General features: G+C 40.1%; 2 protein-coding genes across 4 annotated transcripts in view; one reads left to right on the top strand and one right to left on the bottom strand.

The window, feature by feature from the left end:
- nfkbiz (nuclear factor of kappa light polypeptide gene enhancer in B-cells inhibitor, zeta) overlaps positions 1-5,270 on the top strand; it is a 21,176-nt gene extending 15,906 nt beyond the window's left edge. The window contains exons 7-10 of the mRNA XM_061985281.2: positions 354-587; positions 2,423-2,533; positions 2,598-2,765; positions 2,829-5,270. Coding sequence (XP_061841265.1) covers positions 354-587; positions 2,423-2,533; positions 2,598-2,765; positions 2,829-2,867 — 552 coding nt within the window. The 3' untranslated portion in view covers positions 2,868-5,270. The remainder of the gene's footprint in view (positions 1-353; positions 588-2,422; positions 2,534-2,597; positions 2,766-2,828) is intronic.
- A 3,073-nt stretch (positions 5,271-8,343) lies between these two features.
- Positions 8,344-26,638, bottom strand: part of unc80 (unc-80 homolog (C. elegans)) — a 111,754-nt gene continuing 93,459 nt past the window's right edge. For 2 of the 3 annotated variants that reach the window (XM_061985282.1, XM_061985283.1), the window contains 12 exons: positions 25,794-25,917; positions 25,517-25,723; positions 23,867-24,051; positions 23,633-23,798; positions 23,380-23,559; positions 23,163-23,310; positions 21,911-21,967; positions 21,077-21,158; positions 11,325-11,430; positions 11,046-11,066; positions 9,678-9,883; positions 8,344-9,600 (listed from right to left, as the gene is read on the bottom strand). In XM_061985282.1, coding sequence (XP_061841266.1) covers positions 9,163-9,600; positions 9,678-9,883; positions 11,046-11,066; positions 11,325-11,430; positions 21,077-21,158; positions 21,911-21,967; positions 23,163-23,310; positions 23,380-23,559; positions 23,633-23,798; positions 23,867-24,051; positions 25,517-25,723; positions 25,794-25,917 — 1,920 coding nt within the window. In that variant the 3' untranslated portion in view covers positions 8,344-9,162. The remainder of the gene's footprint in view (positions 9,601-9,677; positions 9,884-11,045; positions 11,067-11,324; positions 11,431-21,076; positions 21,159-21,910; positions 21,968-23,162; positions 23,311-23,379; positions 23,560-23,632; positions 23,799-23,866; positions 24,052-25,516; positions 25,724-25,793; positions 25,918-26,638) is intronic. The other variant, XM_061985284.1, reaches the window with a different exon arrangement.

Below are 26,638 nucleotides of genomic sequence, written 5' to 3'. Positions count from 1 at the left end.
AATTATCATCATCATTAGGGTTACTTTCGCTCTTTTAGGAATCCCTCCGTAGACTCTAACCATTGACATTTATCTTGAGCCAGTCTCTGCCAAGTGAGGCCTATGTGTTGTGTAAGATCATCTCTCTCCATCTTTTTCTCAAGCCTTTCTGTTCATGAGGAGTCCATTCGCTCCAGGGGTTCTTAGCACTCTATGCCCCGTGTCCCCGAACTTGGGGCCATTTCTTATTCTTGTCTATCATGTAATAATTATTAATATCATAGTAATAATTATTATAAAGACATACAAATAAAAGGTAAATTAGTAGCTGTGATGGTGCATCTTATATTACACTACTTTGTGTGTCTCCACAGAGCATCTGTAGGACTTTGTCAGGTTGTGGGCAGTGGATCGATACAGAAATGTTCAACTACGATGGCCTGACTCCTCTCCATGTTGCTGTCCTGTCTCACAATGCTGCTGAGGCGGAGTTGAGGGCTCTCGATCACACTCGTGCGCACCTGCAAGGGGAGTTGCTGCAACGTAAACACGTGTACGCTCAATGCGTGGAGACCCTGCTGACCATGGGCTCCTCCTGCGGGACAAAGGTAACTCAGTCGTTACACTAGCGGCGGCCAAAGTGCAGCCTGTGACACAATTTTATTGGCCTGTTATACAGTAGATACCATATCATACCATACCAACTTTATTTATAAAGCCCTTTAAAAACAACCACAGTTGTAACACAAAAAGCTGTACACCACAAACAAGTGCATTTATAGCAAGCATAAAAGTACAGGCATAAATCATGTCATTTAAAACAGGTAAAATTTAAAAAAAAAGATCGGATGAAAAAATTATATTAAAGGGGAACTGCACTTTTTGGGCAAGTTTTGCCTATTATTCACAATCATTATGAAAGACATGACAATGGATGAATGAATTTTTTTAATGCATTCTAAATATTAAATATGCGATCAAAAGTCAGCAATGGGAGCTGCTCTATAATTCCTATTTCTTGAAAACTAATTTATCACGGTCCGGCCGGAAACCAAATACTGTAGTGCTGCACTGAAACAGCGGGACCCCGCTGCTAGTAGAGAAGAGCAATACATGCGTTCGTCAGCCTGAGAAAGTCCCCAATAACTCCCTAGAAGTCCCTAAATATATACATATATATATATACATTTATATATATATATTTATATATATATATATTTATATATATATATTTATATATTTATATATATATATATTTATGTATATATATATATATATATTTATGTATATATATATGTATATATATTTATGTATATATATATTTATGTATTTATATATATATATTTATTTATATATATATTTTTTATATATATATATATATATTTATATATATATAAATATATTTATATATATAAATATAAATATATATATATATAAATATATATATATATATAAATACATAAATATAAATATATATATAAATATATATACATAAATATATATATATATACATAAATATATATATAAATATATATATATAAATATATATACATATATATATACACACATAAATATATATATATATAAATATATATATATAAATACATATGTAGATGGAGAGACCTGGTTGCTATGGTCGGCTCTACGCGCCCTGAAGTGCAAGAGGACTAAGTAAGTAAGTAAGCATAAATATATAAATATATATACATATATATATATATACATAAATATATATATATATATAAATATATATATATAAATATAGATATATAAATATATTTGTATATATATATATATATATATATTTGTGTATAGGGACGGCGTGGCGCAGTGGAAGAGTGGCCGTGCGCAACCCGAGGGTCCCTGGTTCAATCCCCACCTAGTACCAACCTCGTCATGTCCGTTGTGTCCTGAGCAAGACACTTCACCCTTGCTCCTGATGGGTGCTGGTTAGCGCCTTGCATGGCAGCTCCCTCCATCAGTGTGTGAATGTGTGTGTGAATGGGTAAATGTGGAAGTAGTGTCAAAGCGCTTTGAGTACCTTGAAGGTAGAAAAGCGCTATACAAGTACAACCCATTTATCATTTATCATTTATATATATATATATATATATATATATATATATATACATATATATATATTTGTGTATATATATATACATAAATATATTTGTGTGTGTATATATATATATATATATATATATATATTAATAATTTATGCTAGAGTAGCTGGAGCCAACCATTAACTCCTGACCAATCGCAACAGAGTAGGTGTTGTCCAAGCAGGAAGCTATACAAAAAAAAATGCGTATTTGTCCTGTGCATAACTGAGTTTAAAAAACCCTGAAAGGAGCATCCTTCAGTTTTCTGCTAGACACAATTCAAGTACGTTGCAAAGAGTAGAAATGAATACCGAGACATGTTTTCTCGCTCCTTCCCCCAGGATTTAAAGAGTGGACGGACATGTTTGCACATGGCCGCCCTGGAAGCCAATGTTCAACTGTTAGACATCATCCTGCAGCAGCCGTCTGCAGCGAGCAGCGTGAACATTAAGGTGATATCCCTTGAAGACAGCTGGCCTCTCTTCTGGTTGTTTATAGTGTGTGTGTGTGTTTCAGACGTTCAGCGGGAACACGGCCCTGCACATTGTCAGTGCCTTGCAAAACCACCCGACTCAGCTGCAAGCCTTGGCCATGCTGATGAGGGCAGGAGCCGACCCCGGGGTCAGAAACATGGACAATGAGTCGGCCTGTCAGCTGGTGCCTGCGGGAGACACTGGGGAGAAAGTAAGATGGCAGCGAACAAGATGTGAAAAACTTCATTAACTTCCTTTCTTTTTCTGCCTGCAGGTGTGTCAGATGCTGAGAGGCCAGCATGTTCCTACTTAAAACAGACCACTGTCAGTCAGACAGTCCATATGCAGATATTTGTTGCTCACGCAGCAGATGTTGGTTGTTTCAGTGAAACAAATCAGCTTGATGTAAAGCTCAATGAGCAAATACTTCATTTTTTGTACCTCATCATATAAAGTTACTTTATGCACTAGAATTAACTTGTATAGTGGCACGTAAATCATCAGTACACTTAACCATACTAAATGTAAACATTAGCACATTTAACAATACTAAGTGTGAAAATAAGTGCACTTAACAGTTCTAGATGTAATAATGAGTACACTTAACTATACTACCTTTTAAGATAAGTTCACTTAACTGTATTAGGTGTAAAGATGAGTACACCTAACAGTACTATATGTGAAAGTTAGTCCACTTAACTGTACTATATGTAAAAATGAGTCCACTGAACAGGTCTAAATGTAAAACTGAGTCTACCTAACAGTACTAGATGTAAAGATGTGTACACTGAACTGTGCAAGCTGTAAATATGAGTACACTGAACAGTTCTAGATGTGCAAATAAGTCCACTTAACAGTTCTAGATGTAATAATGACTACACTTAACTATACTACCCTTTAAGATAAGTCCACTTAACTGTACTAGGTGTAAAGATGAGTACACCGAACAGTACTATATGTGAAAGTTAGTCCACTTAACTGTACTATATGTAAAAATGAGTCCACTGAACAGGTCTAAATGTAAAACTGAGTACACTTAACAGTACTAGATGTAAAGATGCGTACACTGAACTGTGCTAGCTGTAAAGATGAGTACACTGAACAGTCTAGATGTGCAAATAAGTCCACTTAACAGTTCTAGATGTAAAAATTAGTCTGCCTAACTGTACTAGATGTAAAGATAAGTCTGCTTAACAATACTAGGTGTAAATATAAGTCCACTTAACAGTACTGTGTGTAAAAATGAATACACTTCACAATACTAGGTGTAAACTATTAGATATAAAAATGAATGCACTTAACAGTGCTGAATGTAAAATCAGCACACTTATTACTAAATGTAAAAAATAATACAATCAACAGTACTAGATATAAAAATGAACGCACTTAACAGTGCTGAATGTACACTTAGGTGCAAAATGTAAACATCAGTACACTTAATACTAAAAGTAAAAATAGTATACTTAACAGTATTAAATGCAAATATATCAGTACGGAAATCAAACCTGCGTACACTCAAGATTAATTATGTAAGATGAGTGTACTTAGCAGTACTACATGTAAAGATGAGTCCATTGAACAGTACTAGATGTCAAAATGAATACACTCCACTGTACTTGATGTAAACATGACTACACTTTACAGTCCAAGATATACAAGTTAATGCACTAATAGTACTGAATGTAAACATCACTACACTTAACAGTACTATATGTAAACATGATTCAACTTAGCAGAACTAAATGTAAATATCAGTACACTTAACAGTATCTAATGTAAAATGAGTACACTTAACATAACTAAATAGATATATACATATATTGAATGCAAACAGAACACTTATCAATACTGAATGCAAACATAAGTACATTTAACAGTACTTAATGTAATACTTAGTACACTTAACAGAACTGTATACAAATATCAGTACTGAATGCAAACAGATACACTTATCTGTACTTTGTTAAAAAAAAAAAAGTACACATAACTATTAAATGCAAACATCAGTTCACTTAACAGAACTTAATGTACAAATGCATACTCGTAATAGTACTGAATGCAAACATAAGTACACTTAACAGTACTTCATGTAAAAGTTAGTACACTCAACATAACTGAATACAGTTATATACGCTGAATGCAAACATAAGTACGCTTAACAGTACTAAATGTAAAAATGTGTATACTTAACAGTACTGAAATCAAATATCAGTACTGAATGCAAACGTAGATACACTTATCTGTACTTTATGTAAAAATAAGTACACTTAACAGTGCTAAATGCAACCTTTAAAGTGCACAGCCAAGAAATTTTTTTATGGGATTTTTGTTTGACAATTGCAAATCAAATGGGATGTTACAGTGGAACCAGCTGATGATTGTGCCGCTTATGTGGACAACATCAAGTCCTGGATTACTTAATCATTTCTATAAAAAATGTGTGCGTTTATGTAGCCATGTCTTGTAGCGTTGTTACCGTCATTATTATCGCCACTACTTATACTGCATTAAATCATGCACACAATAACTTCCTGTTCAGTGTGAAGCCAGCTTCCAAATAAAAGCATGGCATTATTTACCTGGATTCTACCAAAACAAATAAAATGCAGCAGTCTTTTTGGAGCTTGTTAACCACCAAAAGATTTGTGCAAACTTAGTCGTCAAGACATACAATGAACTTACTGCAGCAGCTCTGTTAGGAAAGAGTATAAAATAAAATATGCACGAAAGAAGGATTTTGGTTGTGTCGACAAACAGTTTCCACTGTAGTTTCTTTCCTGTTTTTATATGGTTGATACTTATGCTGTATGACTCAATTCACACACTTTATCAATAAAACTGTCAGCTGTGGTGTTGGTTGAGGTGAGTTTGTACTACCATTTCACAGACAATGAAAATGTGTATTAATGTTTGTGCTATGGCGCCATCTTTTGGACCATCCATAGCGGTTCTGCTTGAAATGATGCCTCATTCATAACTACACGCAACATTTGTAAGTTTTACAATATAACTAAAAGAATTCATACTTACTAAACCATCCCATGTGTAATGTGTTTTAATGCATATTTGTATGTGCTATTGTAATCAAGCTAGCGTTGTTAGCTATAGCAAATGTTAACTTGTTTAACAAGTGTCTTAAGTTAGTATCATTGGCATTCTTTTTGTGCTGTTTCAGTTTCGTAAATTCACCAAAACGTCACAGTGGAGTTACTGAGTCTGTTTAGCTGATTGGAGAGCTAGATTCTGCAGCAAGTGGGTGATGACTTCTGTTTTGTTTGATCTACCATCTTACTGCCGTGTGACAGGCACCGTTTGAAAACAATTAAAGGTATGGAAATAAATATTTACACCAAAAATGATGCATGTATAAACACAGATTAATCAGGCAATATAATTTGATTGTACATGTTTCGACTGGTGCGGCTAATATATGTAAAATATATTTTTTTCCTCTAAAATTCAGTGTTTGCACTCTGTAACCTGAAAAATGCAGTACTCACTTTTTAATGTGGATTATTGTGATTAATCACAAGTTATTAGTCTCTTGCATAATTTATATTACCTTATAAAAACCAAGCATATTTATCATCATCCATTAAAACAAATTGTTTTATTTGAATGCACGTCGTTTATTTGCTCAAATTCTTATCTAAAGTCCAGTCCGGGTGTATTTTGGATTGGAATTTGCCAGTGAGCACACCAGTCGAAACATGTACAATGAAATTAAATTGGTTGATTAATCTGTGTGAACATACAGGATCAATGCGATCATTTTTTGGTGATTAATCACGTGTTAAAACGTTGTTAAAGTACCAATGATTGTCACACACACACTAGGTGTGGCAATATTATTCTCTGCATTTGACACATCACCCTTGATCACCCCCTAGGAGGTGAGGGGAGCAGTGAGCAGTAGCAGTGGCCGCGCCCGGGAATCATTTTTGGTGATTTAACCCCCAATTCCAACCCTTGATGCTGAGTGCCAAGCAGGGAGGTAATGGGTCCCATTTTTATAGTCTTTGGTATGACTCGGCCGGGGTCTGAACTCACAACCTACCGATCTCAGGTTGAGAGCCCTAAATTAAACTGATATTCAATTATAATAGAGAACAAATTCACTACAACGCGAATCCACAAAGTAGAAAAAGGGACAAAAAATCCTCAATCATCTTCTTTATGTCTGAGAAGCGTCACATTTAACGTACAAATATCGCCTTAAAGCAAGCAGGACAGGAATGCATCAATACTCGTTTTGGCGTTACAGAGAGGAATGGAACATGGACAAACACTCACAGTGTGTCGGCTGCTTATATGGCACCTCCTCATCTTTTCTTACAGTATTTCACCAAAGACAAACGTTCATTTTGTACCGCTTGTCCCTTTTGGGGTCGCGGGATGTGTTGGAGCCTATCTCAGCTGCATTCGGGCGGTAGGCGGGGTACACCCTGGACAAGTCAAAGACAAACGTAAACAATCTAAAACAGTGGTTCTTAACCTTGTTTCATATGCGCATTCACCGAACCCTTCTTTAGTGAAAAATAAATGTTTTATTTTTTTCAAATTCAAGACAAATTTATATGTTTTTGGTAACACTTTAGTATGGGGAACATATTCTAAGTAACAAAGACTTAATTTAGAGTTATTTGGACACTAGGGGAACATATTCTAAGTAATAAAGACGTAATTTAGAGTTATTTGGTTAGGGTTAGGGTTAGAGGGTTAGGGTTATAATAAGGCCAATAAGGCATTAATAAGTACTTAATGACTAGTTAAGAGCCAATATGTTACTAATTTGCATGTTAAAAAGCAACTAATTAATGGTGAATATGTTCCCCATACTAAAGTGTTACCATGTTTTATTACTGGTGCACAAAATGAACCGTGCATGAACATCACCTTGTTCAAAGAACAAAACCAACACAGTGCATAAACTCACAACAAACTACACACCTGCAAATCAGTCTGACTTCTGCTGTTGCCGTATCCGTAATACGCCGATAGGGAGAAGTTTTTATTTACACGATGAGTCGGGTGTGTTTTGACCTCCGCCGAACCCCTGAGGCCGACTCACCGAACCCCTAGGGTTCGATCGAACCCAGGTTAAGAACCACTGATCTAAAACCATATATGGCATTTATAGCGTGTCAATAAATTAGAACAGAACGTCTTTGTAAGGCATGGAATGAGCGACGAGGTAATCGATCTACTGCATTGCGACACAACTAAGGTAACTACGTATCCAAACACAAAATCATGTACCGTATTTTTCGGAGTATAAGTCGCACCGGCCGAAAATGCATAATAAAGAAGGAAATAAACATATATAAGTCACACTGTAGTATAAGTCGCATTTTTGGGGGAAATGTATTTGATAAAACCCAACACCAAGAATAGACATTTGAAAGGCAATTTAAAATAAATAAAGAATAGTGAACAACAGGCTGAATAAGTGTACGTTATATGAGGCATAAATAACCAACTGAGAACGTGCCTGGTATGTTAACGTAACATATTATGGTAAGAGTCATTCAAATAACTATAACATATAGAACATGCTATACGTTTACCAAACAATCTGTCACTCCTAATCGCTAAATCCCATGAAATCTTATACGTCTAGTCCAGGGGTCGGCAACCCGCGGCTCTAGAGCCGCATGCTGCTCTTTAGCGCCGCCCTAGTGGCTCTCTGGAGCTTTTTAAAAAATGTATGAAAAATGGAAAAAGATGAGGGGAAAAAAAAATTTTTTTTGTTTTAATATGGTTTCTGTAGGAGGACAAACATGACACAAGCCTCCCTAATTGTTACAAAGCACACTGTTTATATTAAACATGATTCACTGATTCGAGTATTTGGCGAGCGCCGTTTTGTCCTACTAATTTTGGCGGTCCTTGAACTCACCGTAGTTTGTTTACATGTATAACTTTCTCCGACTTTATAGGGCGTGTTTTATGCCACTTCTTTTTCTGTCTCATTTTGTCCACCAAACTTTCCAGAGGTGAGTTTTGTTGTTATTGACTTGTGTGGAGTGCTAATCAGACATATTTGGTCACTGCATGACTGCAAGCTAATCGATGCTAACATGCTTTTTAGGCTAGCTATATGTACATATTGCATCATTATGCCTCATTTGTAGCTATATTTGAGGTCATTTCGTTTCCTTTAAGTCCTCTTAATTCAATTTATATCTCATGACACACTATCTGTATGTAATATGGCTTTTAATTTTTTGCGGCTCCAGACAGATTTGTTTTTGTATTTTTGGTCCAATATGGCTCTTTCAACATTTTGGGTTGCCGACCCCTGGTCTAGTCTCTTACGTGAATGAGCTAAATAATATTATTTGATATTTTACGGTAATGTATTAATCATTTCACACATAAGTCGCTCCTGAGTATAAGTCGCACCCCCGGCCAAACTATGGAAAAAACTGCGACTTATAGTCCGAAAAATACGGTTTTACGGTCATGGCTGAGGAATAATTGCATATTACAGCATCTTCTGTGTGTTAGCATTTACTCTCATAAATATTTGTATAATTTCTATATTCAATCCCTGCTAAAATATACATTCCGCTCTATACTGTATATATTACTGTACATTAAAGAGATTACACGTGAGACTCATCCAAGTCCAGGTCAACTGGGGAGAGGGGGAAGGGCGGTCGGCGAGGTGAGCGCTGCGGCGAGGGAGCGGACAGGAGCGGGGTGAGGAGCGGGTTCTCCGTGCCGTCGTCCTCGCTGAGCTGCAGCAGCGTGTCGCTGCGTGGCAGCAGCGTGGTGGTGTCCGCGTCACCGGGGCTCTCTCTGATCCTGGGCGGGGGCAAAGGGAGGAGCGGGGCCGAGGTCGGCAGCGTGCCCAGCACCGGCAGAGGAAGAGGCGAGGAAGTGCGGGACAGAGGCGAGCAGGCTCGCGAGAGGGGGAGCGGGGAGCAAGTGCGAGACGGCGGCGTCGGGGTGGAGGCGCGTGAGAGGGACGGGGGTGGCGACAGGCTGCTGCGGAGACCCCACTGCTCTCGTTTCTCCTTGATACTCTTAGCAGGAAGTGCCTGCGGGGGAAGACACAGTCGTCACACACCAGCGAAGACGCAGGTGGTGTCCTACGTCGTCGTCATCAGGGCGTCACCTGTGTTTTAGCGGGGCTGTGCAGGTCAGCGGTGACGCCGGCTGATGACGGCACTTCCAGGATGGGCAGCCTGATCGGGACGGGGCTGCCCTTCATGGCCTCCATCGGCGCTTCGGCGGGGGTCAAAAGCTTGCCAGCTACCGCGGACGCTTGCTGGCCTTGCGTCTCTGTAAAGGTGACCGACCTCTTCTGGTCGCCTTGCGCTGCTGCGGACACACACACACACACACACACACACACACACACACGGTCAAACATGGACACTAACAAGTGCACACGTCAGCACCAGTAAGGGAGGCAGGCGGGGGCTCAGGAGAGGCTGGGGTGGTCAGAGTCGTGTATAGAGAGCAGAGGTGGGTAGTAACGCGGCAGCACATTATTTTAAAAACGTGTCGTGTTGCGTTTTGGACCAGTTGTTCCTCCCAGGGAATTCAAGTCACAAGTCGCTCCCAAGCTCTTTACGACACTTAAAGCTGAGTAGAAAAACCACCAGAGACAGAATAGGTATTTTGTAATATATTTGCAAAGCTTTGCATCTACATTGAGACTAGTCCAGCATAGAACATTCAATCGCGCCGCCTAGATGGTCTGCCCCTCCCGACAAACCCTCTCCCCTCTTAAGTCTCTCTTCCTCCCACCCTGGCAGTCATGTCTCTCCAGCCAAAACACATGCCCATTATCTCTCTTTCTAACATTCCTCACTCAAGGTTAAGCACACAGTTTTGCAGACAACCAAAAGACCACAATTGGAAGAAAAACATTAGCTGTTTTGTAATATGATTATGAAATAAAAGAAGTAACACTTAAATTCGGATATATGTAAATATCTGCCTCTGACAGTCGTGACGTATGCATCCGTTTATTTCTGTGTTTGACTTTCTCTTCTGCTGCTACCGAATTGCATTTTTTTTTTTTTAGTTTTACTGAGATTCATTTTGTCAAAGCATCTCTTAAATGTATTAATTTCATCTGTTATTATTTGTCTTAGTTTCTGTGTGTTCTCTCCTGAACAAAACACAGATGTTGTGTTTACCTCACACAAGACGCTGTAATCGGTGGCTCTCTAGTGTCGTTCCCGACCTTTCACTTCCTATACCGGTCTTCTTTCCAACTTATGGGGAAAGCGATGTAAAAGCATTCCACAATTATCGCGGATGGAACAGCCCCAATGTTGCACAACAGCGCATTTTTACGCCTCGAAAAAGGCCTGAAACCTAAAATACTCTTTATTTATTTATTATTATACACGACTCTGGGGGTGGCGGTGTGCAAGACAGACATGCAGAGCGCCCTACTGGGTGAGGTTGCAGATGGGGGGGGGGGCCATTGCGGGGTGGAGAGGGGGGAGGGGTAAGGTGTGTGTCTCACCTTCACAGTCCAATAAAGTTTCTTTATTTTGAGACAAAAGGCGTGGGACAGAACAGAGTGAGAAGTGTCAGTTTGGTGTCAGGCGGCACAACAAACATTGGAACAAAGACTTGGGGGGGGGGGTGACAGTGGAAGGGGTCAGGGGTCAGGGGTCAGGTCAAGTTTCTCACACACAGACACACACACTTTCTGCGTATATGTTCATATTTGGTGCGTTTTGGCGCCTCCCTCAAGTGCACAAATAGTTTGATCTTTTTCAGTGGAGCACAGAAACGTTACCCAGTGGTTTGTTCTTGGGTTGGATGCTCCTGCGGGTGGTGGAGAGTCGTGCTCCTGAACGACTACGAGGTTCGTTCTTGGGGATGGACAAGAGGGGGCGCCGCAGCTGCGGAACGACATGAAGAGAAAACGGTTAAAAGCTGCTGTACGACACTCGGGTGACTGCTTAGGTCAGGGGTCGGCAACCCAAAATGTTAAAAGAGCCATATTGGACCAAAAATACTGTCTGGAGCCGCAAAAAATTCAAAGCCTTATATAATTGTTATAATGAAGGCAACACATAATGTAAGTGTCTATATTAACTATATTAGCCTACTATCAAAGGCTGACGCAAATCTTTGTTAACAGAAGTTTTGTTTGCAACATTGGAAATCATTAGTAAAATGGAGGTTTCTCACAGGACGAGAAAACTTCTGGAAATTACTGGCTCAGAATGGCCAAATGTATAGATGTGTGTGTCCAAGTTAAAGAAAACGTCAGGCTGTCTTCTTCTAATGGATTTATTGCAATCTTTGCAAGCTGGGTAACATTTGCTGTGGTCTGGAACAACATGGCACACAAACAACCCTCAGAAATGCAGCCAATATTACATACAGATAATGTGTCATGAGACATGCAAATATAAATTAAATACACAGAGGACATAATTAAATGAGCTCAAATATACCTACAATTGAGGCATAATGATGCAATATGTACATACAGCTAGTCTAAATAGCATGCTAGCATCGATTAACTTGCAGTCATGCTCTGACCAAATATGCCTGATAAGCACTCCAGCAAATCAATACAAATCAACAAAGCTCACCTTTGTGCGTTCACGCACAGCATAAAACGTTTGGTGGACAAAATGAGACAAAGAAAGAGTGGCATAAAACACGTCTTTCTGTGGCAGCATCGGAGAAAGTTGTACATGTAAACAAACTACCATGAGTTCAAGGATCGCTGAAATTAGTAGGACAAAACAGTGCTTGCCAAATACTCTCATCAGTGAAGCATGTATAACATAAACAGTGGGATTTCTAATTATTTTAATTTTCCTGAGGGAACTCTCCTGAAGGAATCAATAAAGTATTATCCATCTATCTATTGAGAAGGTTTGTGTCATGTTTGTTCTCCTACAGAAAAATTAATTAAAATAAAAAACATATATTTTTCCTCATCTTTTTCCATTTTCACACATCTCTGAAAGAGTTCCAGGGAGTCACTTGGGCGACGCTAAAGAGCCACATGTGGCCCTATAGCCGCGGGTTGCTGACCCCCGACTTAGGTGCTTAACAATATGGGACAATATCCCATCTGTAAGTTAGGCAAAAGTCTGGAATGAAGGCGGGCTCGTTACTAGAGAAGCGGAATTTGTCATGACGCCTTTTTCTCTTGGTTGCGTGAAAGTCATGCCACATGGAGTTTTACTAACACAAAATATAACACTTTACAATTGAAAAGCATTGTCAAGCACCTTTTCGCCGTGGTGTGTGTATGCACGCTACAACAGCTGCTTCTTCCTCACTGGATGTGAGTAATGATTTTTACTTATTAGAACTACAGATGTCCGATAATATCGGACTGCCGATATTATTGGACGGTAAATGCTTTAAAATGCAATATCGGAAATTACCGGTATCGGTTACAAAAAGTCAAATTTATGACATTATAAACACCGCCATATGGAGTGGTACACGGAAGTAGGTAGAAGTACAGAGCTCCAATAAACCTTAAAGGCACTGCCTTTGCGTGCCGGCCCAATCACATTATATCTACGGCTTTTCACACACATAAGTGAATGCAATGCATACTTGGTCAACAGCCATACAGGTCACACTGAGGGTGGCCGTATAAACAACTTTAACACTGTTACAAATATGCACCACACTGTGAACCCACACCAAACAAGAATGACAAACACATTTCGGGAGAAAATCCGCACCGTAACACAACATAAACACAACAGAACAAATACCCAGAACCCCTTGCAGCACTAACTCTTCCGGGACGCTACAATATACACCACCCACAACCCCGCCCACCTCAACCTCCTCATGCTCTCTCAGGAAGAGCATGTCCCAAATTCCAAGCTGCTGTTTTGAAGCATTTAAAAAAAAAAAAAGCACTTTGTGACTTCAATAATAAATATGGCAGTGCCATGTTGGCATTTCTTTTCCATAACTTGAGTTGATTTATTTTGGAAAACCTTGTTACATTGTTTAATGCATCCAGCGGGGCATCACAACACAATTATCCATAATAATGAGTTAATTCCACGACTGTATATATCGGTATCGGTTGATATCGGAATCGGTAATCAAGAGTTGGACAATATCGGAATATCGGATATCGGCAAAAAAGCCATTAACGGACATCTCTAATTAGAACCACCCTGATGTTATTTGTGATGTTGAGAGTTCTGTTTAGTATTCCATGTTTTGTGTAGACCACAAAACAATCATAATGACCCCTTTAAGGGGCAGATTGAAAAAAATATAATTTACGGGTTTCGGTTTTTGCTAGTGTTTTTTTTTTTTTTCAAGACATTTCTTTTTTCATTAATAAAATAAACTTCTTGCAGTATGTATTTTCTTGTATCTGGAACAATCCAGGGCAGACTCACACAAAGTGTCAGCATCTCCCTCGTGCGCACCTTCAGCGCGCTAAAAAGTGAGTTCTTTTGTAGATGCACTGCAGGATGCTTTTAAAATGCCCATAAAAAGTAGTACATCGATGGCTACTGCATGTTTGAAAACATAGCAAAATGCCACAGGCAGGAGCATGATAACATAAATGTGCGGTAAATGAGTGTTTCCATGGTGAATGCTGCGTGGTACGTGCAAAAACTTCATTTAAATAAGGCGGTCTGCACCAGTTATCAATTGTACCAGCAGTTTTAGTAGATCCAACGCAACACGTCTACTTACAGTACACCCATTTTTATAGTTTGCACTCTGGTATTTGGGCCTTAGTACATCAGACCTTTTATCTTTATGTAAAATGTTCAACTACAATATAAACTTAACTACGGTATAAAAGTATCGCCGTAAGTCTGCCATGGTGACGACATTCGAAGCGATATTAAATGAGCAATTATCTCTTGGGGCTTTTGAATCGCGATGCTGCTAAACCAAACTAAAACCACATAAGACATGTTATCTGACTACTGAGTAGAAGTTGAGCAGAAACAAAGTAAAGCCGTATACATGAAGTCATTCAGTCCATCAAAGTAGAGCAAGCAAACACTTTTAGATCACGTCAACCACTCTGTGATGATTTTTGCCATGAACATGTGGCTCCCCCTAGTGGTCGTAGCCTTAAACCACATGTGTTTATTGTTTATTGAATGGATCCCCATTAGCTGACGCCAAGGCGATCGCTAGTCTTCCTGGGGTCCATATAGGAGCATACAAAATAAAAATACTAAGAATACATGCAATAACAGACATTATACAATGGAAAAATACAACATAAGATAAAAAGCTAGTTAAAACCAGTAATAAAAATTCACGTCATGTGGGCAGCTGCAATAGGTGTATCTTCAAAGCTGTCTTCAATGACAATTTACTTTGTGAGAGATTAATGTGAGATGGCAACCGATTCCAGAATGATATACATCTATACATAACTGTATGTTTGAGGAGATTGGTCCTGGGAGCAGGAAGTGCCAAATAGCCATTGCTGGCATTCCTAGTGTCATGAATATGTGTGTTAGTTGATTTTAAAAACTGTTTGTAAAAGTAATCTGGTGATTGATCTAAAATGCTAGTTCTAAAGAACATAATGAGACTACAATGCATCTTTTGTTCAACAGATAACCAGGACAGGCGTGAATGCATAAATGAAATATTAGTGTGCAAAGAACATTTAAGTTCTACATGTAAAGCGACTTTGGGTACTTAGAAAAGCGCTATATAAATCCCAGTTATATATACAGGTAAAAGCCAGTAAATTAGAATATTTTGAAAAACTTGATTTATTTCAGTAATTGCATTCAAAAGGTGTAACTTGTACATTATATTTATTCATTGCACACAGACTGATGCATTCAAATGTTTATTTCATTTAATTTTGATGATTTGAAGTGGCAACAAATGAAAATCCAAAATTCCGTGTGTCACAAAATTAGAATATTACTTAACGCTAATACAAAAAAGGTATTTTTAGAAATGTTGGCCAACTGAAAAGTATGAAAATGAAAAATATGAGCATGTACAATACTCAATACTTGGTTGGAGCTCCTTTTGCCTCAATTACTGCGTCCATCACTGATGGTGGAAACTTTACACTAGACTTCAGGCAACGTGGATCCTGTGCCTCTCCTGTCTTCCTCCAGACTCTGGGACCTCGATTTCCAAAGGAAATGCAAAATTTGCATGGTTGGGTGATGGTTTGGGGTGCCATGTCATCTGCTGGTGTCAGTCCACTCTGTTTCCTGAGATCCAGGGTCAACGCAGCCGTCTACCAGCAAGTTTTAGAGCACTTCATGCTTCCTGCTGCTGACCTGCTCTATGGAGATGGAGATTTCAAGTTCCAACAGGACTTGGCGCCTGCACACAGCGCAAAATCTACCCGTGCCTGGTTTACGGACCATGGTATTTCTGTTCTAAATTGGCCCGCCAACTCCCCTGACCTTAGCCCCATAGAAAATCTGTGGGGTATTGTGAAAAGGAAGATGCAGAATGCCAGACCCAAAAACGCAGAAGAGTTGAAGGCCACTATCAGAGCAACCTGGGCTCTCATAACACCTGAGCAGTGCCAGAAACTCATCGACTCCATGCCACGCCGCATTAACGCAGTAATTGAGGCAAAAGGAGCTCCAACCAAGTATTGAGTATTGTACATGCTCATATTTTTCATTTTCATACTTTTCAGTTGGCCAACATTTCTAAAAAATCCCTTTTTTGTATTAGCCTTAAGTAATATTCTAATTTTGTGACACACGGAATTTTGGATTTCCATTTGTTGCCACTTCAAATCATCAAAATTAAATGAAATAAACATTTGAATGCATCAGTCTGTGTGCAATGAATAAATATAATGTACAAGTTACACCTTTTGAATGCAATTACTGAAATAAATCAAGTTTTTCAAAATATTCTAATTTACTGGTTTTTACCTGTATATATATAAGTAGCAGTCGAGCCGCTCTGTTCTGAACAAGTTGCAGTTTGTTCAGGTCAGACTTAGTCGTAGCGGACCATATTATAGGACAGTAATGAAGATGACAGAAAACCAAGGACTGTATGACTTGACCCATTGTTGAGGATGTCAAGAAGGTGGAGCACTTCCTGACCATGGCTAAACCTCTTCCCATTTTCATTAAAATACCATCAATATGATGGGACCATGACAGTTGACTGTCTAATAGCACACCAAGCAATTTTGCTTTTTTGACCTGCTCAATACGTATGTCTGACATTAAAATATGAAGCTGAGGGTCATCAACAAGCATATGCCTGGATCCAAAAACAATGCTTTTTGTTTTGTCAATATTCACAACAAGTTTACTATCATTTACCCAGCGTGACACTCTCTCCAGGTCCTGATTTAAGTTATTTTCTAGGTCATTTAAGGTAGAGGCAGTACTGTACATCTTCATACATAACCATATTGGTGTTTGTTGTAACACAGGGAAGATCATTAGTAAAAATAATAAAAAGTAAAGGACCTAAGCAGCTTCCTTGAGGCACGCCGCAGTAATTGTACTTGCGTTCGGATAGGCTACCATTAAAACACACTCTCTGTGATCTTCCTGATAGATAGCTCAACATCCAAGAAAGTGACATACTATTAAAACCATATTTTCTCAGTTTGCAGATCATTATGTTGTGATCTATGACATCGAATGCCGCACTAAAGTCAATCAGGACAGTACCAACCATCTTCCTGACATCCATTTGTGACAGCCAGTCATCAGTCAGCTGAGCTAGAGCAGTAGATGTTGAGTGACCTTGCCTATAAGCATGCTGGGAACCCGACATCAGTTTGCTGTAGGTAAAGTAATCTTGAATTTGTTTGAAAACAACTTTTTCCATCAATTTACTAAGAACAGGAAGTATGCTTATTGGTCTACTGTTTTTACCAGTAAAATCTTTATTTTTGTCCTTGGGTAGAGGGATGACCTTAGCCTCCTTCCAAACCCCAGGACAGACTCCATATCTTAATGATTTATTAATTATATGACAAATCGATACATGGCATGCCGCAATTCTTAACAATTTGCCATCTAGCATGTCCGTCCCAGCAGGTTTATCAGATGGCAGTGATAACAACAATTTCTCAATATCAGAACTACTAACTGGTACAAAATCGAACCTGCAGTTTTTACCCTTCATTATATGATTTTCAATTAATGTGCATGAGGAGGATGTGTCAAAATCAAGGCCCGCCACATACAGTAGTTTCACTTCAAGTAATATGCTTCAATTAAGTATTTGATCTTTTCTTACTAAATGTATTCGTTCTTTCCATTTTGACAGAAAAAAAATATATGTACTGCATGAAATTGCACACCTTTTTAAACTTTAATATTATTAAATATTCCAACAAATATTATATTTTTATACTAATTGTTTTGTTCAACTAAAAATAAATACTTATCTGCTTTAGTTATGATTTCAAAGCAAGTTATCCATTAAAATGTAAAAATGACAATAGATTTTACGATAAAATGTTTTTTTGCAGCATATTACTGTAAATGGATAACACTAACCCTGTTTTTTTTACGGTAAATATTCTGGCTACTGAGATGCCAGTTTGTTTTCTTCCATTTACTGTAATGTTGTACAGTAAAATTCTGGTGACAGAGTTGTGTTTGAGTTTTTTACTCTAAAATAAAACATTTTTTACCCTGTATGTAAAAAATTAATAATCAAATGCATGCAAATTCATACATTATTCACTGTTACAAGCGGCCCAGCCATAACTGTGATGTGGCCCTCAATGAAAACATGTTTTGACACACCTGCCTTAAATGCCTAGACCGGTGGTTCTTAACCTGGGTTCGATCGAACCCTAGGGGTTCGGTGAATCGGGCTCAGGGGTTCGGCGGAGGTCAAGACACACCCGACTCATCGTGTAAATAAAAACTTCTCCCTATCGGCGTATTACGGATGCGGCAACAGCAGAAGTCAGACTGATTTGCAGGTGTGTAATTTGTTGTGAGTTTATGCACTGTGTTGGTTTTGTTCTTTGAACAAGGTGATGTTCATGCACGGTTCATTTTGTGCACCAGTAATAAAACATGGTAACACTTTAGTATGGGGAACATATTCACCATTAATTAGTTGCTTATTAACATGCAAATTAGTAACATATTGGCTCTTAACTAGTCATTATTAAGTACTTATTAATGCCTTATTCGGCATGGCCTTACTATAACCCTAACCCTCTAACCATAACCCTAACCAAATAACTCTAAATTAAGTCTTTGTTACTTAGAATATGTTCCCCATACTAAAGTGTTACCAAAAACATATAACTTTGTTTTGAATTTGAAAAAAACCCAACATTTTATTTTTCACTAAAGAAGGGTTCGGTGAATGCGCATATGAAACTGGTGGGGTTCGGTACCTCCAACAAAGTTAACAACCACTGGCCTAGAGTGTTTATGCCGGGGGCCGGCCTTGTTTTACACTTTGGGATTATTAATGTCTTTGCTTGTAAATAAGGGCTGGTGCGGATATTCTATCAAAAATGTGTATTGTTTGCCACACTCTGCAAAAACTGAAATCTAAGTAAGATTAAATATCTCAAATAAGGGTGATATTTGCTTATTTTCTGTCTGATAAGATCATTCTTCTCACTAAGCAGATTTTATGTTAGAGTGTTTTACTTGTTTTAAGGGTTTTGGTCCTAAATGATCTCAGTAAGATATTACAGCTTGTTGCTGAGATTTGATGACCTATATTGAGTAAAACATGCTTGAAACTAGAATATCAACTGTTGCAAAGCTGTGTCATCAACACTCACAAGTATAAAACTACTTTTTTAAAGTAATAATTTCTTACTTCAAGCATGAAAAAAAAATCATGACTTTGACACAAATGTGTCTCATAATTAAAACAGATGACAGCCAAATGGACTTTGCTGTTTTATTTTCAATGAAACAATAGAAAACACACTCATATAGAATATACTTATTTTAAGGTGTTTTTGGGTTCATTGAGGTTAGCTAATTAGGGCCAGCACGGCCCATTGCAAAAGGACTCCCACAGGGAGTCCTTATGCAATGGGACATAAGGACCTATTGAATTTCTAAGGTCTTATTCTTTATTATTAGGGCCCGCAATGGCCCATTGCAAAAGGACTCCCACAGGGAGTCCTTATGCAATGGGACATAAGGACCTATTGTTATTCTAAGGTTTTATTATTATTCTTTATTATTATTATTCTTCCGCCGCCTCTTCGAACACTAATTTGACCCACTTAACATGCTTCAAAACTCACCATATTTGACCCACACATCAGGACCTGCGAAAATTGTCTTTTAATAAAAAAACCAAACTGCAAAAATCAAAATTGCGCTCTAGTTATTCTTTATTATTCTTCCGCCGCCTCTTTGAGCACTAATTTGACCCACTTAACATGCTTCAAAACTCACCATATTTGACCCACCCATCAGGACCTGCGAAAATTGTCTTTTAATAAAAAAACCGAACCGCAAATATCAAAATTGCGCTCTAGCGCCCCCTAGGAAAAAAAAAACTAGACTGCCTGTAACTCCCACTAGGAAGGTCGGAAAGACATGAAACAAAATTCGCTATGTAGGTCTGACTCAGACCTAACTTTCATAATGGTATATTCTCGGGCTAAAATCAACAGGAAGTTGGCAATTCCCCCTTCAAGACAAAAAAGTACTAAAAACAGTCACTTTTGCCTCTTTGAGCTGTAATTTGACCCCCTTAACATGCTTCAAAACTCACCAAACTGAACACACACATCAGGACTGGCTAAAACTCTGATCTAATGAAAAAACCTAACCCCAAATCTAAAAATTTTGCTCTACAGCAATTTTTTAATAAAACGCACAAAAACTGCTCCTCGGAAGAAAAAAAATTCAAAACTGCCTGTAACTCCCACTGGGAAGGTCGGAGAGACATGAAACAAAAACCTCTCCGTAGGTCTCACTTAGACCTACATTTCATAAATTGACAACCCCCAGCAAAAATCAACAGGAAGTTTGCTATTCCCCCTTCAACACAACATTTTTGTAAAAACCCGTCACCTTTCTTCAAACATTATCTCCTCTGAGGGCGTTTGTTGTTTCGGCTTCAAACTTACTCAGGAGAGACATTGAACCCTTCTGATTAAAAGTTGGTGAAAGAGTTGTGATACCTGCTCCGGTTTTGATTTTATGACCCTTCAAAGACCCGCTGCACTGATGCTAAGATGGCTGCTCAAAAGCAGAAAGCACCAACGTGCCCACACAATGCAGACAAGGTAGGTACACTAGACAAAAGTCTTGGGACACTTCAGACTACAAGTAGACAAAAGTATTGGGACACTTAGGACTAGTTTTACTTGTTTTGGAAAGTCTTGACGAGCCAAATTTTCTTGTTCTATTGGCAGATCATTTTGCTTAGTTCAAATAAAATACCCCTCGTTTTTGTATTTTTTTTTTCTTGTTTTTGAACACTGACTTTTTGCAGTGCACTTTTACTCGCCTGTGTTTCTTTTTCTTACATGCTTGTTCTTTCGTATGTAAATGTTGCCCTAATTAGATTCAGATTACCGACATTTAAAACTTAAATTGAGGTCGTTACCTGTCGGAGGCCCCGCTTCCTCCCCAGCGGGGGTTGGATGAGTAGGTTCTGCTGCCCGGGTTCACTCTGCACACTGGCCACCCTGACAAACGTGAGCGCACACACACACACACACACACACACACACACACACACACACACACAAAATAAACGCATGTGTGTGTGACAGACAACGGACTCACTACACAACAAACAAGACAAGCAATCACAGAGCAGTAACAGCGCTGCTATGACTCAAACACAAAAGGGGATGGGGGGAGGCTGGAGTAGCAACCTTATTGGCTCTTTACCTGGATATTAAGAATTTAGCTTTTTTTGTCATTGAATGAACAAAAAGATCACATCTGAGGATTGCTACTACAGTTGCCCCCCCTTCCCCCGCACAGATTGGTATCCACAGTCGGACGCCCAATTTGATCAGCAGGAAGCCTGATAGACATGTAAACAATGTGACACCATGGCACCGATGGAGGCTCTAACAACCCACAGCTAACAGAACAAGGAACAGAGCACGCTGACCCCTAGGACCCTCAACCATTTCAGAGGCCTGGTTAGAATAGCGCAGCTGATGAGCTGAGAAGATGAGGGTCAGTGCGTAGCTCGGGGGCGAAGTGGGGGGAGGGGACAGACACAAATGCACACTGTACCCACAGAGAGGGAGAGAGAGAGGTAAGTGGGAGGGGCGAGTGACGGGCCAAGGTGACTGGACTGTATGTGGATGAGTGATCAAACGGAGACGCAGCCAATAGAGGAGGGCTGTCCTCAGGTGATTGCCCTCCCACTGCTGGACGGATGCATCGGACACACACACAAAGAGTGGGGGGACCACTGTACCTAGAGAGGTTACTCTCCTGCAGAAGGCCTTGGGACTCATCTAGCACATTGGGTTCACTAAGGAGGGGGGAGAGTTTACGGCGTTAAAGTTGAGACCTGCATCGCCTCCTGGTGGAGGACTATAGCTGCAGCGCTTCAAACATGCTAACCCAGACCTGGGCAAATGAAGGCCCGGGGGCCACATGCGGCCCGTTAAAGGGGAACATTATCACCAGACCTATGTAAGCGTCAATATATACCTTGATGTTACAGAAAAAAGACCATATATTTTTTTAACCGATTTCCGAACTCTAAATGGGTGAATTTTGGCAAATTAAACGCCTTTCTATTATTTGCTCTCGGAGCGATGACGTCACAACGTGACGTCACATCGGGAAGCAATCCGCCATTTTCTCAAACACATTACAAACACCGAATCAAATCAGCTCTGTTATTTTCCGTTTTTTCGACTGTTTTCCGTACCTTGGAGACATCATGCCTCGTCGGTGTGTTGTCGGAGGGTGTAACAACACGAACAGGGACGGATTCAAGTTGCACCAGTGGCCCAAAGATGCGAAAGTGGCAAGAAATTGGACGTTTATTTCGCACACTTTACCGACGAAAGCTATGCTACGACAGAGATGGCAAGAATGTGTGGATATCCTGCGACACTCAAAGCAGATGCATTTCCAACGATAAAGTCAAAGAAATCTGCCGCCAGACCTCCATTGAATCTGCCGGAGTGTGTGAGCAATTCAGGGACAAAGGTCCTCGGTAGCACGGCAAGCAATGGCTTCGGTGAATGCGCATAAGAAACTGGTGGGGTTCGGTACCTCCAACAAGGTTAAGAACCACTGCTCTAAAGCTTAGTGATACATCAGATTGTAGATGTTTTTTGTTTTTTTACCCTTCACGTTGATATTTCGCAGTGTTTGTTGCATTTTGCTTGATTGTAAAATATGTCGATTGAGAGGGAGTGTGACGTTCATATGTTGTCAATACTCAGGGTTTTATCGTTCATAGATAAAAATAAAATTCCATTCCGTTTTTAAGGCGGTCTGTCATAACATTTTTAGCATTCAATCAGACTTTATTGTGAGGTTTTGTATTAGTTTTCCTAAAAATAGATATACAGGCCCCCAGACACATTTTCTTCCTCTAAATTTGTCCCCCGAGTCAAAATAATTGCCCAGGCCTGTGCTAAACCAACAGCTGCTGAGTGAAAACATTGCGGTCAACGCACAACTCGGGAGGAGAGGACATGTTTGTTTACCTGTGGCTGGGCAGCATGGTGGCGCGGGGGGCTTCGGGCGGCTGAGCGGCCGAGCCGGTGGCATGGCTGGAGAAGCGGCGCTCGGTTATCACCCTGGGCAGGAAGGCCTCGTGCTCGCTCACCACACTGGGAATACTGATGGAGTCGTCTGGGAGGAGACAAACATGTCACATGGACGCGGATGCAACATGTGCAAAAAAAAGGAGGCGATTCTGACTCTCTTCGTCGTCGTCATCGGTGCGGCTGAGGGTGTCCTGCGACGGCTGGCGGGACGGCTGGCTGTCCTGCTCCCAAACTGTGCCGGTACCCGTGTTAGAGCGCGACATGGTGGCCAAACTGAGGCGGTAGGCCGACGTGGAGGTGCCCACCGTGCTGATGGACGTCTTGCCCTGGTAAGCTACAAGCAAAGTCGACGGTTCAGATCGTCCACAGACGAGCAGTAAAACGAGGCAAGACGGAGAACTTCTGACCAGAGCCGCTGTGGACCGCCTCTTTGAGGATCTTGAGCTCATTGTTGAACTCGGCGAACAAAGAGCTCTTGCAGAGAGGTCGAGGGATGAAGCGTCGCTCGAGCTGGTCGGCGATGTGGTGGCGTGCTGTGATCTCCTCCTGGGAGTCAGCTGGCTGCGTCAACAGCTGCATGGCGGCGGGAGACAAAGGGGAACGATAACGAGGGCGCGACTCAGACGAACCGAGCAACTCACCTTGCACTGAATGAAGGGCCTCAGCAAGACAAAGATGGGGATGCGGGTGCGCACAATGAAGTCGATGAAGTCCCAGAAAGCCAGGCCCCCCACCTTCCTCAGAGCCATCTCTTTCACCTGCAGACTCAGACGATACCATTGGTTCCCCAGAGAGCGCTCGAAGCACACCAGCACCACCTTCAGAGCTACGGACGCGAGAAAGGCCGGTCAGGTAGAGAACCACAGGAAGGACAACGGCATACTTGCCAACCTTGAGACCTTTGAATTTGGGAGATTGGGGGGGGGTTGAGGTGTTTGAGGTGGGCAGGGTTGGGGGGGACGGGGTTTGGTGGTAGCGGGGGTGTATATTGTAGCCCGGAAGAGTTAGTGCTGCAAGGGATTCTGGGTATTTGTTCCGTTGTGTTTATGTAGTTACGATGCGGATGTTCTCCCGAAATTTGTAACAGTGTTAAACTTGTTTATACGGCCACCCTCAGTGTGACCTGTATGGCCGTTGATCAAGTAACCGTATTTTTCAGACTATAAGTCGCAGTTTTTTTTTCATAGTTTGGCCGGGGGTGCGACTTATACTCAGGAGCGACTTATGTGTGAAATTATTAACACATTACCGTAAAATATCAAATAATATTTATTTTTTATTTTATTTTTTTTAATTTTTTTGTGTCCTGTCCAGCTTCTCAGGCAAATCATATAGTTGATGTAGATGCCCATATCGGCTGTTCAGATTTACTTTACAAAAGAGAAGTGTAGGATACTTCTCTTGTTGCCTTATTTGTATTTGACTTTATTAAATGTATTTATATTATCATTTAGTGCAGCCGGGCCGGAGCAGGAGGGGATAGAAAGAGAAAAAAAAAGAAGACAGAGGGGGAAATTGTGGGGACAAGAGGGGGATTAGACAGAGAGACAAAAACAACAACAGCAAACAACAACAATAATAACAAATAATATTATTTAGCTCATTCACGAAAGAGACTAGACGTATACGATTTCATGGGATTTAGCGATTAGGAGTGACAGATTGTTTGGTAAACGTATAGCATGTTCTATATGTTATAGTTATTTGCATGCCTCTTACCATAATATGTTACGTTAACATACCAGGCACGTTCTCAGTTGGTTATTTATGCGTCATATAACGTACACTTATTCAGCCTGTTGTTCACTATTCTTTATTTATTTTAAATTGCCTTTCAAATGTCTAATCTTGGTGTTGGCTTTTATCAAATAAATTTCCCCCAAAAATGCGATTTATACTCCAGTGCGACTTATATATGTATTTTTCCTTCTTTATTATGCATTTTCGACCGGTGCGACTTATACTCTGGAGCGACTTATACTCCGAAAAATACGGTATGTCTTGCAGTTACTTTCGTGTGTATGCAGAAGCCGCATACAACATGTGACTGGTCCGGCACGCTGTTTGTATGGTGAAAAAACGGACGCGCCGACAGGTTGTAGAGGACGCTAAAGGCAGTGCCATCACGGCACGTCCTTAATATTGTGTCCGGGTGAAAATCGTGAGAAATTTGGGAAAATGGTTGCCCCGGGAGATTTTCGGGAGGGGCACTGAAATTTGTGAGTGTCCCGGAAAAATCGGGAGGTTTGGCAAGTATGGACGGCGGCCGACATGCAAACACCAACTCGCACCAAGATACGCCGCCTGGCTGGTGGACTCCGCCAAGCCTTCTCTGCGCAAGTCCTTGCTGGTATCACCGGGGGTGGAGCAGTGAGCCGGTGAAGCATCCAGCATGAAGTTCTTGGTGCGGGAGGTGGAGATGATGCGTGGCGGAAGGAGGATGTTGATGACGGTCTGCAGCAGCAAGAAGATCTCCGGCTGCTCAAGGTGGGGGCTGTCTGTCAGGCAATAAAAGAACCATTTGGATTATTATTGCGCACACATGTTTATTTTATGCTAAATAAATACCTTTGCTTCCAGACCCAACAGTAAGCACAAACGGAATGAGCAAGTTTAGCAGCATCCCCTCTCGCCTTTCCTGATTGGTGAACGGTGAGATCACATGACTGAGAGGGAAATCTTCCTTCAAGGCCTACAGAATATAAAATACAACAATATTATTCAAACATTGACAGAGATCAGAGCTCTATATACTCTCTGAAATAGGGGTTAGGTGCACACTTTTACCCCTATCAACCCAAAGTGCCTCACATAGCAGGAACCTCTTCAATAACTGACGGTGCCAGGATGATGTAAACATGTGAATGAATCCATAACAAAGATAATAGCTCAATTAAGGGTGTAACGGTACACAAAAATTTCGGTTCGTACCTCGGTTTAGAGGTCACGGTTCGGTTCATTTTCGGTACAGTAAGAAAACAACAAAATATACATATTTGTGTTTTTTATTTACCAAATTTGCAAAATCTTCCACCAAAAATAATTTTCTCAGTGGAATATTTGATGTGAAGTAATGGGAACCTTGGATAGCTCAATAATTCAAAATAACATTGATTTTGATTCAATATTATGTTTTGAGCAATGACAGTTTGAAAGAAAAAAAACAGCTTTGTTTTATTAGTCAACATTGCAACTTTTTCTCAATTACATTTCACCTTTTTTTATTTCACTTTTGTTATGTTTTTGTTTATTTTAATAGTATTTTTAGAATGTGCCGTGGGCCTTTAAAACATTAGCTGTGGGCCGCAAATGGCCTCCGAGGCACACTTTTGACACCCCTGCTATAGATAATAAAAAATTAAATCTGATAAATCTATGGATAAAAAGCAGAGCCTGGCGACGCATGCGCGTTT

Source organism: Nerophis lumbriciformis, linkage group LG23 (genome assembly GCF_033978685.3).
Source record: "Nerophis lumbriciformis linkage group LG23, RoL_Nlum_v2.1, whole genome shotgun sequence".
NCBI lineage: Eukaryota > Metazoa > Chordata > Actinopteri > Syngnathiformes > Syngnathidae > Nerophis > Nerophis lumbriciformis.
Note: the sequence above shows the minus strand (reverse complement) of the source record. Positions and strands in the feature narration are given on the sequence as shown.